At 38.1% G+C, this 13,826-nt stretch overlaps 1 protein-coding gene across 1 annotated transcript in view; it reads left to right on the top strand.

The window, feature by feature from the left end:
- Positions 1 to 12,707, top strand: part of DCC (DCC netrin 1 receptor) — a 1,221,566-nt gene extending 1,208,859 nt beyond the window's left edge. The window contains exon 29 of the mRNA XM_025365180.1: positions 7,350 to 12,707. Within this exon, the coding sequence (XP_025220965.1) occupies positions 7,350 to 7,439 (90 nt within the window). The 3' untranslated portion in view covers positions 7,440 to 12,707. The remainder of the gene's footprint in view (positions 1 to 7,349) is intronic.
- Positions 12,708 to 13,826: the final 1,119 nt, after the last annotated feature.

Genomic DNA, 13,826 nt, shown 5'->3' with positions numbered 1-13,826 from the left:
AAGAATATAATAGTTACATGTAGCTGGTGGTTGCTGTATTGTACAATGACATCTAGACACTTTGAGAACAACAACCAGACAAGGAAAACAACATTTTGGAAATGAGTTACCTAGTAATCCCCTTACTTCAACTTCTCTCATACATATATACACAAACACACAGACACACAGAGACACACACACACACACACACACACACACCCCTATATGTAGTATGTATATAAACAGGCTTTTAGCCAAATTGGAAACTTTTCAGTCCCCTATTAAGCCCTGAAGACTGGGTAATGTATGCCCAAATCATTCACAGACATGCTGAGATTTCTATAGGAAGCTTATACATTAATACGATACATTTTGAGCTGCTTTTTCAGTGGCTGGAGTAGCTTTGTGCCTACCTCCCACCCATGCAAATTCTATCAATGCTCTCTTGAGATCAAGGGTGTTTATTTGGCAAGATTAGATATACATCTCTACCATGGTACAGAGGAATGTGTTTTGGCCTATGCAGAGCTAGAAATCATGGCTCAGGCCTGATTGGTTCAATCATTTAATCAATGGAATGTGCTAGCCAAGAATAATAAGTAGAACATCTGTATAAGTCAAAACAAATAATATGTTCAAGAAAGGAAAAAAAGAAAACTAACATTTATTGAACACTTACCACGGGGCAGCTGGTAAGTACCCCTGACTTGATGACTCCTCCTAACTCCTCAAAAGGCAAACTTGTTCTTATTTCACAAGTAAGGAGACAAATTCAAGTAAAATGCGCAAGTATATAAAAGGACTGGGGTTCAGATCAGTGTCATATCTTGTTTCCCCATCTGGCTAACTGTCAAAACTACCTGGGAATTTTTCCTTTAATAAGGATGTCTAGGTTCTTCCCATACCTTCTGAAGCAGAATTCCTAAGCCTAGTGACATGGTATTTGTAATAACTAATAATCCTATTACTTATTGCCATGATAACAGTGACTTGCAGTGAGTGATTTTACAGAGTGAATTAGTCACAGTTCACTAGGCATTCTGCAATTCAACCTCTTCTTTTATCCACCATTCAAATTGTCCCAAAAAGGATTGACTCTGATTTGGGGCATGAATTTTGTTTCCACACACAAACTAAAGTCATAATCCCCAGAAGTTTCACTGGTCAAGGCAAAGCCCATTGAGTTCTCACATACAAAAAAAAAAAAAAAAAAAAAAAAAATGTATCTATATCATGATACAGAGAAAAAATATTCTGTTCATATCTTTTTTATTATTATTTCTAACACCATTGGAAGGTATTAATAAGATAACAATGCATTTTAAGTAATATTGATATGTTTGAAACATCTCTTATTTACCATGTAGTTATTTTTATAAATACCTTCATCATTGCTTATATAAATATAACTCAATAAAAATAACACTTCTAATGATTGGCATATATTTTTAACTTCAAATTACATGGTGGAAGCACATTCATTCTTCATTCTTTTTTTTTTCTTTTTTTTAATTATTATTATACTTTAAGTTCTAGAGTACATGTGCATAATGTGCAGGTTTGTTACATATGTATACTTGTGCCATGTTGGTGTGCTGCACCCATCAACTCGTCAGCACCCATCAACTAGTCATTTACATCAGGTATAACTCCCAATGCAATTCCTCCCCCCTCCCCCATCCCCATGATAGGCCCTGGTGTGTGATGTTCCCCTTCCGAGTCCAAGCAATCTCATTGTTCAGTTCCCACCTATGAGTGAGAACATGCGGTGTTTGGTTTTCTGTTCTTGCGATAGTTTGCTGAGAATGATGGTTTCCAGCTGCATCCATGTCCCTACAAAGGACACAAACTCATCCTTTTTTATGGCTGCATAGTATTCCATGGTGTATATGTGCCACATTTTCTTAATCCAGTCTGCAACTGATGGACATTTGGGTTGATTCCAAGTCTTTGCTATTGTGAATAGTGCCGCAATAAACATACATGTACATGTGTCTTTATAGCAGCATGATTTATAATCCTTTGGGTATATACCCAGTAATGGGATGGCTGGGTCATATGGTACTTCTAGTTCTAGATCCTTGAGGAATCACCATACTGTTTTTCATAATGGTTGAACTAGTTTACAATGCCACCAACAATGTAAAAGTGTTCCTGTTTCTCCACATCCTCTCCAGTACCTGTTGTTTCCTGAGTTTTTAATGATTGCCATTCTAACTGGTGTGAGATGGTATCTCATTGTGGTTTTGATTTGCATTTCTCTGATGGCCAGTGATGATGAGCATTTTTTCATGTGTCTGTTGGCTGTATGAATATCTTCTTTTGAGAAATGTCTGTTCATATCCTTTGCCCACTTTTTGATGGGGTTGGTTGTTTTTTCCTTGTAAATTTGTTTGAGTTCTTTGTAGGTTCTGGATATTAGCCCTTTGTCAGATGAGCAGATTGCAAATATTTTCTCCCATTCTGTAGGTTGCTTGTTCACTCTGATGGTAGTTTCTTTTGCTGTGCAGAAGCTCTTTAGTTTAATGAGATCCCATTTGTCAATTTTGGCTTTTGTTGCCGTTGCTTTTGGTGTATTAGACATGAAGTCCTTGCCCATGCCTATATCCTGAATCGTATTACCTAAGTTTTCTTCTAGGGTTTTTATGGTATTAGGTCTAACATTTAAGTCTCTAATCCACCTTGAATTAATTTTCGTATAAAGAGTAAGGAAAGAATCCAGTTTCAGCTTTCTACTTATGGCTAGCCAATTTTGCCAGCACCATTTATTAAATAGGGAATCTTTTCCCCATTTCTTGTTTTTCTCAGGTTTGTCAAAGATCAGATGGCTGTAGATGTGGGATATTATTTCTGAGGACTCTGTTCTGTTCCCTTAGTCTATATCTCTGTTTTGGTACCAGTGCCATGTTGTTTTAGTTACTGTAGCCTTGTAGTATAGTTTGAAGTCAGGTAGCGTGATGCCTCCAGCTGTGTTCTTTTGACTTAGGATTGCCTTGGCAATGCGGGCTCTTTTTTGGTTCCATATGAACTTTAAAGCAGTTTTTTCCAATTCTGTGAAGAAACTCATTGGTAGCTTGATGGGGATGGCATTGAATCTATTAATTACCCTGGGCAGTATGGCCATTTCCACGATATTGATTCTTCCTATCCATGAGCATGGTATGTTCTTCCATTTGTTTGTGTCCTCTTTTATTTCAGTGAGCAGTGGTTTCTAGTTCTCCTTGAAGAGGTCCTTTACATCCCTTGTAAGTTGGATTCCTAGGTATTTGATTCTCTTTGAAGCAATTGTGAATGGAAGTTCATTCCTGATTTGGCTCTCTGTTTGTCTGTTACTGGTGTATAAGAATGCTTGTGATTTTTGCACAGTGATTTTGTATCCTGAGACTTTGCTAAAGTTGCTTATCAGCTTAAGGAGATTTTGGGCTGAGACCATGGGGTTTTCTAAATATACAATCATGTCATCTGCAAATAGGGACAATTAGACTTCTTCTTTTCCTAACTGAATACCCTTGATTTCCTTCTCTGGCCTGATTGCCCTAGCCAGGACTTCCAACCCTATGTTGAATAGGAGTGGTGAGAGAGGGCATCCCTGTCTTGTGCCAGTTTTCAAAGGGAATTTTTCCAGTTTTTGCCCATTCAGTATGATATTGGCTGTGGGTTTGTCATAAATAGCTCTTATTATTTTGAGATACGTTCCATCAATACCGAATTTATTGAGCGTATTTAGCATGAAGGGCTGTTGACTTTTGTCAAAGATCTTTTCTGCATCTATTGAGATAATCATGTGGTTTTTGTCTTTGGTTCTGTTTATATGCTGGATTACGTTTATTTATTTGTGTATGTTGAGCCAGCCTTGCATCCCAGGGATGAAGCCCACTTGATCATGGTGGATAAGCTTTGTGATATGCAGCTGGATCTGGTTTACCAGTATTTTATTGAGGATTTTTGCATCGATGTTCGTCAGGGATATTGGTCTCAAATTCTCTTTTTTTGTTGTGTCTCTGCCAGGCTTTGGTATCAGGATGATGTTGGTCTCATAAAATGAGTTTGGGAGGATTCCCTCTTTTTCTATTGATTGGAATATTTTCAGAAGGAACGGTACCAGCTCCTCCTTGTACCTCTGGTAGAATTCAGGTGTGAATCCATCTGGTCCTGGACTTTTTTTGATTGGTAGGCTATTAATTATTGCCTCAATTTCAGAGCCTGCTATTGGTCTATTCAGGGATTCAGCTTCTTTCTGGTTTAGTCTTAGGAGAGTGTAAGTGTCCAGGAAATTATTCATTTCTTCTAGATTTTCTAGTTTATTTGCGTAGAGGTGTTTATAGTATTCTCTGATGGTAGTTTGTATTTCTGTGGGGTCGGTGGTGATATCCCCTTTATCATTTTTTATTGCATCGATTTCATTCTTCTCTCTTTTCTTCTTTATTAGTCTTGCTAGCAGTCTATCAATTTTGTTGATCTTTTCAAAAAACCAACTCCTGGATTCATTGATTTTTTGGAGGGTTTTTTGTGTCTCTATCTCCTTCAGTTCTGCTCTGATCTTAGTTATTTCTTGCCTTCTGCTAGCTTTTGAATGTGTTTGCCCTTGCTTCTCTAGTTCTTTTAATGGTGATGTTAGAGTGTCAATTTTAGATCTTTCCAGCTTTCTCTTGTGGGCATTTAGTTCTATAAATTTCCCTCTACACACTGCTTTAAGTGTGTCCCAGAGATTCTGGTATGTTGTATGTTTTTTCTCATTGGTTTCAAAGAACATCTTTATTTCTGCCTTCATTTCCTTATGTACCCAGTAGTCATTCAGGAGCAGGTTATTCAGTTTCCATGTAATTGAGCGGTTTTGATTGAGTTTCTTAGTCCTGAGTTCTAGTTTGATTGCACTGTGGTCTGAGAGACAGTTTGTTATAATTTCTGTTCTTGTACATTTGCTGAGGAGTGCTTTACTTCCAATTATGTGGTCAATTTTGGAATAAGTGTGATGTGGTGCTGAGAAGAATGTATATTCTGTTGATTTGGGGTGGAGAGTTCTGTAGATGTCTATTAGGTCTGCTTGCTGCAGAGCTGAGTTCAATTCCTGGATAGCCTTGTTAACTTTCTGTCTCGTTGATCTGTCTAATGTTGACAGTGGGGTGTTGAAGTCTCCGATTATTATTGTATGGGAGTCTACGTCTCTTTGTAAGTCTCTAAGGACTTGCTTTATGAATCTGGGTGCTCCTTCATTGGGTGCATATATATTTAGGATAGTTAGCTCTTCCTGTTGAATTGATCCCTTTACCATTATGTAATGGCCTTCTTTGTCTCTTTTGATTTTTGGTGGTTTAAAGTCTGTTTTATCAGAGACTAGTATTGCAACCCCTGCTTTGTTTTGTTCTCCATTTGCTTGGTAGATCTTCCTCCATCCCTTTATTTTGAGCCTATGTATGTCTCTGCATGTGAGATGGGTCTCCTGAATACAGCAAACTGATGAGTCTTGACTCTTTATCCAGTTTGCCAGTCTGTGTCTTTTAATTGGACCATTTAGTCCATTTACATTTAAGGTTAATATTGTTATGTGTGAACTTGATCCTGACATTATGATATTAACTGGTTATTTTGCTCGTTAGTTGATGCAGTTTCTTCCTAGCCTCGATGGTCTTTACATTTTGGTATGTTTTTGCAATGGTTAGTACTGGTTGTTCCTTTCCATGTTTAGTGCTTCCTTCAGGGTCTCTTGTAAGGCAGGCCTGGTGGTGACAAAATCTCTAAGCATTTGCTTATCTGTAAAGGATTTTATTTCTCCTTCACTTATGACACTTACTTAGTTTGGCTGGATATGAAATTCTGGGTTGAAAATTCTTTTCGTTAAGAATGTTGAATATTGACCCCCACTCTCTTCTGGCTTGTAGAGTTTCTGCCGAGAGATCTGCTGTTAGTCTGATGGGCTTCCCTTTGTGGGTAACCTGACCTTTCTCTCTGGCTGCTCTTAAGATTTTTTCCTTCATTTCAACTTTGGTGAATCTGGCAATTATGTGTCTTGGAGTTGCTCTTCTCGAGGAGTATCTTTGTGTCGTTCTCTGTATTTCCTGAATTTGAATGTTGGCCTGCCCTACTAGGTTGGGGAAGTTCTCCTGGATGATATCCTGAAGAGTGTTTTCCAACTTGGTTCCATTTTCCCCCTCACTTTCAGGCACCCTAATCAGACGTAGATTTGGTCTTTTTACATAATCCCATACTTCTTGCAGGCTTTATTCATTTCTTTTTCTTCTTTTTTCTTTAGATTTCTCTTCTCGCTTCATTTCATTCATTTGATCTTCAATCGCTGATACTCTTTCTTCCAGTTGATCGAGTCGGTTACTGAAGCTTGTGCATTTGTCACGTATTTCTCGTGTCATGGTTTTCATCTCTGTCAGTTCGTTTATGGCCTTCTCTGCATTAATTATTCTAGTTATCAATTCTTCCACTCTTTTTTCAAGATTTTTAGTTTCTTTGCTGGGTATGTAATTCCTCCTTTAGCTCTGAGAAGTTTGATGGACTGAAGCCTTCTTCTCTGATCTCATCAAAATCATTCTCTGTCCAGCTTTGATCCGTTGCTGGCGATGAGCTGCATTCCTTTGCAGGGGCAGATTCGCTCTTATTTTTTGAATTTCCAGCTTTTCTGCCCTGCTTTTTCCCCATCTTTGTGGTTTTATCTGCCTCTGGTCTTTGTTGATGGTGACGTACTGATGGGGTTTTGGTGTGGGTGTCTTTCCTGTTTGTTAGTTTTCCTTCTAACAGTCAGGAGCCTCAGCTGTAGGTCTGTTGGAGATTGCTTGAAGTCCACTCCAGACCCTGTTTGCCTGGGTATCAGCAGCAGAGGCTGCAGAAGATAGAATATTGCTGAACAGTGAGTGTACCTGTCTGATTCTTCTCTGTTCATATCTTGATGGGTCATCTAGTAAGAGAAACAGGAACTGATGTATTGAATATCCACCATATGCCAGACCCCATCATAGGCACTAAACATGTCACAGGAAGCTCAGAATAGCCTATGAAATAGATGTCATTATTATTTTATAGATGAAGAACACTATGTATCAGAGAGGTGCACTCACTTGTCTAAGACCACACAGCTAATAATTGGGAGAACTTAATTTGAAACCAAGTCTTTTTGACTCTGAAATACCTTCCTCGTCACAGATGGAGATGGAGTGAGTGAAACAATATGCAATCTCTTACTATCCCTTTTTTATTACCAGCATCTTCATTCAATGAATATATTCCTAGGACAGCCCTGGCTGTGGTCTCCTAGGTCAGACTTGAGAAAACTAAGTGCCCCAACTAGCTGTGGCCCCAGGCTTCATAAAACAAATGGATCAATATTTGGTAGTAACTCTTGGCTCTCATTCTCTTTATAGGTGTATGAACAGGATGATCTGAGTGAACAAATGGCAAGTTTGGAAGGACTCATGAAGCAGCTTAATGCCATCACAGGCTCAGCCTTTTAACATGTATTTCTGAATGGATGAGGTGAATTTTCCAGGAACTTTGCAGCATACCAATTACCCATAAACAGCACGCCTGTGTCCAAGAACTCTAACCAGTGTACAGGTCACCCATCAGGACCACTCAATTAAGGAAGATCCTAAAGCAGTTCAGAAGGAATAAGCATTCCTTCTTTCATAGGCATCAGGAATTGTCAAATGATGACTGTGAGGTCCCTAAACAAAAGCAAAGATGCATTTTCACTGCAACGTCAAAGTTTAAGCTGCTAGAATAGTCCTGGGCCTTTGCCACTGCAGTGACCACACTGTCATAACTAATGCCTATGTTTTCCTTTGTCAAGGCCTGTTGTTTAATGTGTAGGTCTAGTCTTACAAAATGCAAGTGCATTATTTAAGCCTGTACCATGCCATGGCAAACCAGTGCAAGCTCACTATTTTGTTTTCAACTTTAACATACAAAGCACCCATGGGAATCTCTCATGCCATAGCACCAAAGGATTGGATGTTTTCCTTACAGCACAAAAAGTAAAGAGTAAACAAACAAAAGGCAGAGAATGCTTATGTTTGTAACTCAGTCATTCATCTTGCATAAGTGGTGGATATTAGTGAGGGGCTAAAAATTCACCTATCTTGGCAAGTATTTGTAAATCCACCCCTGGTTAATATGTATGTTTGGAGTCCAGGAACATAAAAATCTGCAACTAGTGGCATTCTGCCAGCAGCAGTACATTTCTGGAAAGAGGATATAATATACAGTCTTCTCAGACACATGGTAATTATATGCTTAAGCTTGTAATAGGACACTTTTCAATTTGGGTGGCTTTTGTGCCATACCACACTGTGATGCAATTTCAAAGCTTCACCAAGGCCATCTTCCTTAGGAGTTTGGCCAGAAGAATGCCCCCACCCCTTCATCCCATCCCTCCCTGAGTTCTCCTTGGCAACTAGCATTGGGTGAAATGGCCAGCTCCACATGTCATATGGTGCACTGGCCAATGTCGCCTGTCTTCTACTCCCATAGAAATGGCAGATTCCCTGAGAGCAGGCCCCGAGGAAGAGAAGGAATATAAAAGGTAACTTCTAACAGTACCTTCTCTTAAAGAATGCCAACTCTGCCTACAGACAGGGTCAGTGTTGGGAAGCATTGGCCACCAGACCCTTTTGTTAAGGAAATCTTTTACACCACACCTGTGTCAGAGTCAGGAGAAAGCAGAGGCGTAGGTGCCACCTGACACTTCTGACGCATAAATCCAGCAGATACTTTTCAAAGCAGCATCTTAAACTGTGGACTACGGTTTTAAACTTCTATTGCCATGTTTATCTACAGCTTGGAACTAGCTAAAATTAAGAACATTTTGTGTGCAGCCTTTTAGTTTCTGAATTTTCAGCTGCATTTGTAGTTAATCCCTGTTCATGTAGCTGAATGGCCAAAAGGGAGCTAGTTTGCATATTTATCAGTTAGGTGACTTGAAAACCCAATGGGAGAGTTTCAGCTGAATTATTCCTTTCAGCTCTACCTTTGATTTCAAGCTTGATAGGTCATAATTTTAAAAGAGCATGGAAGGGATAGAATCTTTACAACCTAATAGCTCCTTTTATTAGGTGGGTAATTATATATGAATCCCTGAATAAAATATTTTGAGCAAAATGGCACTGTAACAGAAGTAATAATTCAGATTATTTTTTTACAGTTTTATGTCGGGAAGAAAATCTGATGTCAAAGAGAGGGCTGTTCAAATGGTTCATTAGAAAGTCCGGTCCATTTGCGAATTTGTTCCTTCAACAAGAGTGCTCATTCAATTTACTCAGATTTTCTGGAAGTCTTTCTGAAGAGCTATGTGATGTTATTCTATGGGACAGATTACTCTTATTTAACATCTGGGCACTTAGTTAGACAACCTTCTACTGACCTGGAATAAAGTGTTTCCTAACATAATATTGAATGATTCAGAAATAATCCATTACTTCAAAAAAGAAAATATCCATTGGGCTAGCCCAACTTTCTCTAGGCCCTAAGAATTACTACCTCCCCTTTCTAATTCTAGCAAACATGGAACATTCTCTTTAGGTACCTGACCCCCATGAGGGTAATCCTGAGTGCTCAGCTTGGAATAGGTTGCACATCTCAGATTTTAGGGATTGAGTCACACCTTCAATATGTAGAATATAGTTGATCAATTAAAAAAAAAAAAACTATCATTTTCACAAATTTCTAGATCCTTCTAGTCAAAAATAATTATTTAGGAAATAAAATTTTTAAAAATCCATTTAAAATATATGTTATTTGTCTTCAGTGGAAGTTATATTTCTGCTGCATGCTCTTGAAACTTTCTTCATTAAATAAATACAATGGTTTATCTTAGTAACTGGCAATGCCAATAATAGCACCATGCATTTAATCTATAATACAATCAATTTAAACATCCTCAAAAAACTGCAGTATCATTTACCTGGTAGTATTAATATACAATGATGTCACCACAACTTTTGTATAACTCTGTTCCCTTTACCCTCAAATGATTCATATATATATACAATTTCCTGCCCAAGTTTTCAGGTAACTTATCAATTTCCCAGTCTACTGATCTCTTGACAAGAAGAAACCTGTGAATACTGCAAACTAGCCTCTGAATTCCTCCTACTGAGTCTAGTTCATGGTATCCAGGACTCTTTATGCTCATAAATCTGATTCCCATTAGGTGATACCTGACAGCCAACCAGCAGCTCTACCACCAGAACTCATTTCTCCCTGAAAAAGAAGAAAATCATATTTGACAGAGCATTCTCTGGTCTGCCCTGTAATGTGCTGAAATGTCAGGCAAGATCCTCTTCTTTAAAAAAAAAAAATGGTATTTTTCTTTATATTTCACCCTAATAAGAAAGCTATTTTCTTTCCTCTGCAGAAATTTCTGCATTTGTGAAACTTAGAAAAATTTGGGTAGTTCAAATGTATAAAGAATATTTGGATTATGCTCTAGCAAAAAGTCAAATGTTTCGTACTGAATTATAGCCAATAAGAAACCAGTCATACTTGCCTCTTCGAATAACAGAGATACAAGCTTCGAGAATATTTAAATAATGAAACTTTACATTTGGGAATTATAAAATGCATACTCAATTGAACAATCTGAAAAAAATACCAAGTCAGTGATATAAGTGGAGATTTATTAAGGATTCCTGTTGAGTATATTCTTAGTTTCTTCAAAATAAGGATTATTCAAAATTAGGTGTGTATGTTCAGTCTCCTGCCTTGGTTCCAGCTACACAAGGAGAGCCATCCTGTGCTAGTGTGATGTTTCAGACAACATTCTGAAACTAAAAACTTTGGTACTTATTGGCTTTTCCAATAAAGAATCTCTTAAGTACAGGTATTTCTGGAAGCTGTTGGTGTCTGTGCTTGAAGATGATTGCTGATACTTATCCACCCTTTGGGTACTTCTGTTGACTTTGTTTAAATAATCATCTTATGGTTGTCTCCAAATGTAATATGGTATCTCAGATACAGCAGCTAGACTGTAATTACAACCACAGGTTACCTCTAAAGATAATATCTTACCATTTTAGATAAAATTGTGTCCCAGAATTCTTATGGTTTTGGAATGTCCATTTCTAGTCAATGAAAATAGGAAAAATGGAAAAATTGTCTAATTTCAGATGTGTTTAAAGAAAACAAAATCATCTGAACTTTACAATAGATGTGGAGCAGGGTCACCTTCCCTTTCACTCAGTTTACTTCATGCAACCACAGGCAGTCCTGTAGGCCAGAGGTTACTATCCTAGCCTGCTCATAACTATTTACAATACAGAGCACACAACTTCCTGGAGATGCAGAAGTAGTCATACACTCAAGTCTACACCCTCTCTCTTTTTGTAAATCACATTCAAAGCAACATTTTACCCATAATTTGCATTTCTCTGGTGACTTTCAGAAATCACTTTAGTATTGTATAGAAAAGCTTTTGAGTCCAGTGTTTAAAATTAAATTGAATACTTTGGAAAATCATAGATAGGTGTTTTGTATGATATTCCATTCCAATGCAAAATATGTGTACCCATGCCTCAATGTATCTTGCTATCTAAATACCTGTTGCCAAAAAGAATCGATTTGGGGGAAAAAAAAAATGCCTATTTCCTGGTCAGTAAGGTTATGTAAAAGACAAAATACCACACCCATATCAGCAAATGAATATTACTACTGATCTGGAGTCTTTGTTGCCACTATTGCAAACGTTCACCTGGCAGACTTCCAGTTGCACTCTCTGAAGGACTTTTTTCTCTTGCTCTCACTAGAGAGCCTTTATACATTGTCATCCTATGATTTTTGTTGGTAGAAGAGCAAGAGCAAAACTCTGCAAGATTTAATAAACACAGAGGCATGGGCCAAGGGATCTCACTGTGTGCCGAACGTGTATTTTCAGATGCAAGAAAGGAATGTTGGAGAGGAGGAGAAATGCTGTTTTTTATTATTGTAGGGTAAATCTGACAATTCTGAACTTTGTGAATTGTCAGCTTGTTTGGGGGAAGGGTGGGTGGGTATGGGATGTACTTTTTATAAGTAATATTTAATTTATTATTTAGAGTGGCTTCTTTTTGGATAATTTATGATAAAAGGGGAGATCTGGTTGGGATCTAGATACGGCTGTTAAAGCTGTGGTGTTCCATATCTCAGAGGGACCACTTTGAAAATGAATTGTCCATTGCTGAGTATGAAGAGATGTCTAGTCCAGGCAAAGCCTTCACTGAAGTTCCATCATCACCACCTTCTCCCTTTTTAGGGTCATTCAAAGAAGATAACACCAAACCTAAATAATTCTGAAAGCATTTTGCAGATCAGTGCTACTCATTCAAAGGGCTTTGCAACTCAAACAGATTGTTAGTATGCTAGTGATAAGTTTATTTGGTAGAAATGGGTATACTACAGCTTTAACTAGCCTTAGTGAGAAAAGAAATTTTTTGTTGTTGCAAAACACCTTTTTTAACAAAAAGGTATTTTGAGCCTACAAAAAGTTTCTTTAAACTGTCAAATTCTAGCATTGTTAACCAAATTAGACTAGTGATTGCAATATTTAAGTGTAAATCTTGTTCTACGAGAAAGGAAACTTGCTTACAGTTTAAAACAATGACTGTTTCTACACATGATCTTGTATACTACTACACAAGGAAAAGGGGGTTTTGTAATCACTGTAGAACAGTCTCATATTCATTTTTTATAGAAATGTTATTCCAATGGTGCATTTTTTGTTTAATAAATAAAGTTTTGATACAAAGTTCTTTCTTCATGTTATTTATAGTAAATGCTGTACCACACACACAACCACAACCTTGCCTGTCTGTATCCTTAGGATTCATTCTCTTAGTCCATTGGTGTTGCTGTAAAGGAATACCTGAGCTGAGTAACTTAATAAAGAGAAGAGGTTTAATTAGCTCATGGTTCTGCAGGCTGTACAAGAAGCATGGTGCCAGCATCTGTTCCTGGTGAGGCCTCAGGAGGCTTTCACTTATGGTGGAAAGGAAAGGGAAATCCACTTGTGGGGAGATTGCATGGCAAGAGAGGAAGCAAGAGAGAGAAGCAGGAGGTGCCAGACTCTTTTAAGCAACCAGTTCCCTTTGGAACTAATAGAATAAGAACTAACTCATTACCATGTGGACTGCACCATGCCATTCATGAGGAATTTACCTCCACGACCCAGAGCCCTCCCATTAGGCCCCACCTTCAACACTGGGGATCCAATTTCACCATGAAATCTGGAGGAGTCAGATATCAAAACCATAGCATAAATATTACCTTTTATTAAAAGCTGTGGTAGGAGCTATCAGTTCTCTGCCTCATCCTCAAGTAAGTTATAATAACAATTCTCAGTAATTTATTATTTTAAAGCAAATAGACCCTTATGCCATTTTCATGTACACTCCCAGTGTGCTTTCACTCCAGTCCATACCACGTCTCTTTAGAGAGTTTCCCCAGACTGCTAGAACCTGTCTTTGCCTACATGCATGGGAGAACTGGAAATGTCTGATTAGACCTTTCAAATAGTAACCCCTTTCAAATAGTACCCCCTTTGCCCTGATGACAACAATTTTGAATTGTAACCCAATTTATCTCCCTGTAGGGTTGAGCCAAAGTGACTATGGGCCTATTTCTTCACGATAGCGCACTGTAATAGTGTACCCTTGCTTGGATTGCCTCCCTTCTCTTTTGTCTTGCCCCCTTCCCCTAATGGTGTCTCCTGGGAGCACTTCACAGTAAATCACTTTCATACAAATCTTCATGGCAAGGTCTGTTTCTAGGGAATTCATTCAAGGCAAGATCCTTCTAGCTGTGATCCAATTTCAACATGCAAACAACAAATGGATAAAATACTCTCTTCATCATCCAGATATTTCATTCTC

Source organism: Theropithecus gelada, chromosome 18 (assembly GCF_003255815.1).
Source record: "Theropithecus gelada isolate Dixy chromosome 18, Tgel_1.0, whole genome shotgun sequence".
NCBI lineage: Eukaryota > Metazoa > Chordata > Mammalia > Primates > Cercopithecidae > Theropithecus > Theropithecus gelada.
The sequence above is the reverse complement of the archived record's forward strand: the minus strand, read 5'-3'. Positions and strand labels throughout refer to the sequence as shown.